The following is a 6000-nucleotide window of genomic DNA, read 5'->3' on the forward strand; positions in this document are numbered from 1 at the left end:
GATAATTAAGCCCTCCAGTAGTTCAACTGGGCTATAATTAATACCCACTTTCTATTGGTAATGAAATGACTCTGCTCCTTCTTTTCGAGTCTATACAGCAATGCAAAGAATATAGCAGTATGTAGTATAAGAAATCAATTGATTGAAGATTCAAATCCCCTAAGGAAGCTAAAAATGAAAGTAAAAAAATGTTTTATAAAATATTAAAAAAAATAAATAAAATTTAAAATTTTCTTCTTTTTCCCAGTTCAAAAATAAAGAAATAAAACTATATGGTATCGTCATGTCCATGAGAGGCTGATCTGTAATAATATTAAATTATTTAAATTGCAGGTCACATAATAAAAAGAATTAAAAAAATCGAAACATCATTTATCAACTGATGCAATAAAAAAACAATCAAAATGTAAAAATAAAAAAACAATTTTTTCCTCCTTCAAATTTTAGAGTTTATTTAATCACTAATATATTTTAAATTTAGTATCCTTATAATTGTCCTGACCTGAGCAAGGTAAATCTGATCACATAATGAATGGTATAAAAAAATACAAAAAAAAAACAAACAATGAATGAAACAGTGAATTTTTTTCACCATTTTTGGATTTTTTTTCAAATATTTCAGTACATTTTATGGTAAGGAATACACTATCATTCAAAAATACAACTCCTTCTAAAAAGAAACAAGCCATCATATGGTTGTATTCATGGAAAAATAAATAAGTTACGGCTCTTGGGGAAAAAAATGATAAAACCCCCCCAAGAGAATAAAAATGAAAAATTGCTCTGTTACGAAGGGGATAAAGTAGACACTATTTTTCCAATGCAACTGATATTATGGAAGGCAGCAGACACACAGTTTTGGTGCTAACATATTGCTTTTTGATCATTAACTTTTTGATTCTTTCTGGATTTGTCATCATACGGCAATATTATCTTACGAGACGCACCGTTCCATCCTCGGCAGGAGCATCCTTGGCGGGGGCATCCTCGGTAGCAGCATCCTCGGCAGTGCACAGAGCTCCCAGACGACTCCACACTCCGGAATGACTTGGCTCTTACTCAAGCATTCTCTGATCTCCTCTGGAGGAGTGCCGTACAGTAATTTCTAGTAGCTAAATGTATCACTGAAGGGTAAATCATTATTTGAGTATGATAACTACAAATGATTTTCAGAGAGGAATCTCTTTCATCTTTCATACTTAGTGTACGAAGAGGCCAAGTCCATGTAATAAACCCGTTCATCTCACATGTGGGCCTCAAATGTCTTTATCGTATTTTACATAAATTTACTGTAAAAGCCAGACAACTCCAGGTGTAATAAATACATTAATTCTTACTGCTTGACTTCTTCCTGAATGGCTTTTTTACAGACTTTGTCCAAACGGAACCAGAAATTGGTGACCAATTTGCTTGGATAAGCTTTGGGAACCCAATATTCAATCACTCTGCATCGTTCCTCCTTGGTGGCCACTCTCTTCTGTGCGTCTTCCTCTTCAGCCGCCTTCATCCAAGCATCTTGTTGTCATCTTCAATTGTTTGGTGGGGATGTACCTGGTTGTTTAGCTACCTTCCCCTTACTTTATTTACCCCCTATACACCTTCTTATAGTCCCCATGGTGTTTGTTTTTGGGGTGCGTGATGTTGTCCTCACAGTCTGTGTTGTGTGTCAGTGGGGTTTTGTGACTACAATACTGGCCTGACCATACGGTGGTGGGTGTGGAGGGTGTAACATTAGAGTCTTGGACAGCAGATAGGGACACACTGGTGGCTCAGACCTCACTGCCATTGAGTGAACCTCTGGGTTGATATTCAGCTCAGGGTCCTACCTAGTCTGAGGGCTAGCTAAGGGCTCCCTATTTAGTCACATCATAGTCACCAGCGTGACACTTCCTTGACAGACTTCTCAGTATTTTACTCAACATATTTCCTCCCATTCCGGTCATAGTGATATAATAGCACTCTGATGGTGTTGACTTTGAAATGGCCATCAATCTCTCCTAAACACAAAAACTCAGTTGACCAGACTATGCATGTGTTGGTTTATTCAAAAGCATCTAAACACACTCGAACAATGGGCTGAGGAGAACAGGATGCAAATACAAAGTCCTACATCTGGGTAAAAGAAATATAAAAAGCATATATAATACGGGAGGAATAGAACTAGGTGATAGCACTGGGGAAAAGGACTTGGGCATAATAGTGGATCCCAGATTCAACTTGGGCCAACAATGCGGTGCTACAGCTAAAAAGGCCAACAAAATTCTGGGATGTATTAAGACAAGCATTGAATCTAGATCAAGAGAGGTAATTATTCCCCTGGTCAGAACCCACCTGGAATACTGTGTACAGTTCTGGGCGCCCCAATTGAAGAAACACATCGATATATTGGAGCAAGTCCAGAGAAGAAGCAACCAAAATGGTAGAAGGTCTCCAAACCATGTCACCAAGAACTAGGGATGTTTAGTTTGAAAAAGAGAAGGCTGAGAGGAGATTTAATAGCGGTCTACAAATATCTGAAAGGTAGTCACAGTGCAGAGGGAACCACAATATTTTCATTAGAACAAGGAAGTACAACAAGTAATGGAATGAAATTTTAAGGAAGGAGATTCAGATTACAGATATTGACAGTGAGAGCAGTCAGGGAGTGGAACAGACTACCGCAAGAGGTAGTAAGGGCAGTCAGAGAGGGGAACAGGCTACCGCGGGAGGTGGTGAGCTCTCCATCAATGGAAATCTTCAAGCGGAAACTGGATAAACAAATAGCTGGGATGATTTAGGAAAGCCTGCACTCGCAGGGGGTTGGACCCGATGACCCTTGAGGTCCCTTCCAACGCTACCATTCTATGATGATTCTATGGTTATTGTTTGGTGAATAAAGACTTCGGTCCCACATACTCAACTCTTTCTACTCTAAGATTTTGTCAGCGGGAGAGACTTGGAACAATCCCATAGACATTATATGGTCAGCTGGTGACCAAACTGTTGGTTCGGGAGACATTCATCTAACACTGCCCGAGTAACTGCATTTTAGTGAATGATTTGCATAGTCTTTGAGCTACAAGCTGTAGGGTACACTGTGGCATGGCTTCCACTGGGGCACTGAGAATAGTATTTTTCTATGTGGGTGTATGACGCCCTGGGCAAGCCAGGGGTCACAGGTCACAACACCACACACACCCCACATCCCTGCAGGAACACCAAGGTCAGACCAGAAACCCTTGTTGCCTTCCTCCAGGGGCTGATGATCACACCAGGGGGTGGAGCCAGGCAGTTGGTCTCCACCCACCGAGGAGTTCACAGCCCTGGAGGCGGGAAAACCAGGCAGTTAGTTTTTAGTTGAAGTTGAGAGTAATTGGAGAGTCCAGCTAGGGCAGTGAAAGTGGAAGGAAGTGAAGTGAAGTAGTGGAAGTAGACAGAGAAAGTGACAGCGAGAAGCCTGAAGTTGGTCCGGGTGTGTGCCCCAGACTGAGACAGCAAGGTTGACAGACGGCGGTGACCGTCTGCAGGAGAGACTACTCGGAGGTTGCCGAAAGGACCGTGGACGGGTGGTGACCCGGCGGTACCGGAGCGGTATACAAAGAACAGTCAGCACCAGGGCAGGGGCCTTTCGGATCCCGGCAAGGCTAGGAGTCGCCGAATTTGCCAAATCCGTCAGTGAAGGGGACCTCCGGGTCTCCCAGCAGCAAAGTCCCGAGTGAAGGCAACCGTCCAACCGTGAAGGGGAGACACCGCCACCGCCAAGGCACCAGTTTCCCAGGGCCAGCGCCTGCGGGCAAGAGTGGGGTTCCTCCGGCCCATATCCAAGTCGGGGAGCGGGTTACCGGTGGGAATCCATCGCAACCAACATTGAACATAGGTGCAGGGAAGTGACTGCCACCGTTAACTGCAGGGAACATCAGCACCGCAGCCGTCCGAGGGACCCGTCCAACCAGCCGTTTGTTTACCGTGAACTGTGTCATCATCCTTGGGCTGAGTGAGTACCTCAGTGCCGTGCGGCACAGCGCTGCCCCTACGTCCCTGCACCTCCACAGGCCCCATAACCCGCCTGTCCACCAACCCAACCCCATCACCGGGCCCCGGGATCACCAAACCCCCTACCCACGGAGGGGCAAATCAACAACTAGCTGCTCCATACCACCACTCCCGGGATCCCCAGACAGAGCAGCGGTGGTGTCCACACAATCACCACAACCGTGGGTGGCGTCACGGACTTTAATCCAATCCCCCACCAACACATCAAAACCCCCTTTCACTCACGGGCGAGGAGCGCCGCTCGAGACCCCCGGGATCCGGCCCACCGCTCGAGCCACCACAGAGCAGCAGCAGCCGGACCCGAGCAGTGGGGTGAGCGCAGTGTTGACACCCTCCTCCCCGCCCGCGACAGGTGGGATGGTAGATATTACTACAGGAGACATTTTCATTGCTACTTATCTGGGGGTATTATATCTAGTAGTAATGGGTGGCACAGTGGTTCTTTTTCAGGTAGTGGAATAGTGGCTAGAAGTCAAGGAAAGCAATATAGTTTTTTTCATGAGGCTCAGTGTGGCCGGCAATAATAGGGGTGTCGTGGCTGGAACTGTTAGCAGAAATTATGTGAGTTTTGTGGCTGTCACTAATTTTGCGAGTACAGTGTTGCTGTCACTGTTCTGAGAGGTTTACAATATGGTTGTTATGTTGGAGAAAACTGACAAGTTTTGATATAGTCCCAAAAAAACCTTATTCCGAGCCTGGAATCCAATATTAGTATGTCACAGTCCACGCGAGTCATCGTGTGTTGGTTTGTGACTGATGTCCTGGATCTGTAATCCACTGATGAGCAAAAGGGTAACAATTTTTGAACTTTTGACTTTCAGGCTCCATATCTCATCAACCATTACAACACTGAGAGTGAGACTAACTTCATTTTATAGACAGTCATCTTGGCTATCTCATACATAAAGCAATAATTTAGCATTTAATTATTTATGCAGATTCTTGTCATGTCATTGCATTGTTACTGCTTTGCTACTAGCTCAGTGTTTTAGATTCATTCCCAAGCAAAAAGATCACTGGTTCAAATCAAGGAATAGCCATGAAGATTTCCCATGAAAAGAGAAACATCATTCAGCTCATCAGTCTGTAGGTGAAGAAAATTGCCAAACTGCATCATGCAAGTGCCATGACAGTTGGAAGAATCTGAAATGAAGTCCATCAACCCATTCAAAAGCCAAGAGGTAGACGTCCAGGCAAAGTATTGGAGTCAACAGATCGGTTCATGGCAAGGTCTATTAGTTCTGGTGCGATAAACCCGGAAGTGGAGGCAGCTTGTATTCTTTATAATAGTGAGATCACAGACGTCCATGCAACCACTGTGCGATACATGTCACACAAGTCTGGACTGGTGGCCCGAAAAAAGGTGAAGAAGCCTCAACTTCAATATTATCATTAGAAGTGTTGGCTCGAGTTTGTAAAAAGTATGAAAAGTGGAGACTACAAGATTGAAAATGTGTGATTTGGAGCAACGAGATGAAAGTCAATAGATGGCTTTGATGAGGGAAAATGGGTCTGAAAGAAACAAAAGAAAAAGGGGCTAATGGATCGAGAAATTGAAGCAACTGTCAAGATTGATGGAGGAAGCCTGATGATATGGGGTGTTTCACAGCCAAAGGCGTTGAATACTTGACCAGGATCGATGGTGGTCTCAATGCTGAGCTATATATGAGTGTCCTACAAGATGAGTTGCTTCGTACACTCGAGTACTATGGGTATAAAAAGTACAACATAGTGTTCCAGCAGGACATCGACCCAAAGCATATGCTGAGATTGGCGAAGAAATGGTTTAATAAGAATGAAGTAGAAGTGCTGGATTGTCCCCACAGTCTCCAGACCTCAATCCAATGGAACACTTGTAGGTAGAGTTTAAGAAAAAGCTTTTTACATACCCAAGTGAGCCGACCAGTATGCACCAACACTGGGAACGTGTAGAAGAGACCTGGGATCAGATTTCGATTGAGACTTGCT

The 6000-nt window shown here is 44.2% G+C and overlaps 1 protein-coding gene across 2 annotated transcripts in view; it reads right to left on the minus strand.

Moving 5' to 3' along the window:
* The window catches only part of EPCIP (exosomal polycystin 1 interacting protein), an 83435-nt gene extending 82400 nt beyond the window's left edge, over positions 1 to 1035 (minus strand). The window contains exon 1 of one of the 2 annotated variants that reach the window (XM_075333013.1): positions 948 to 1035. Coding sequence is in view for 1 of the 2 variants with exons in the window: in XM_075333011.1 (XP_075189126.1) it covers positions 948 to 985 (38 nt within the window). In the remaining variant the exon portion in view is untranslated. The remainder of the gene's footprint in view (positions 1 to 947) is intronic. The other variant, XM_075333011.1, reaches the window with a different exon arrangement.
* Between the last annotated feature and the right edge of the window lie 4965 nt (positions 1036 to 6000).

The sequence above is a fragment of the Anomaloglossus baeobatrachus genome, chromosome 2 (genome assembly GCF_048569485.1).
Source record: "Anomaloglossus baeobatrachus isolate aAnoBae1 chromosome 2, aAnoBae1.hap1, whole genome shotgun sequence".
Classification (NCBI taxonomy): Eukaryota; Metazoa; Chordata; class Amphibia; order Anura; family Aromobatidae; genus Anomaloglossus; species Anomaloglossus baeobatrachus.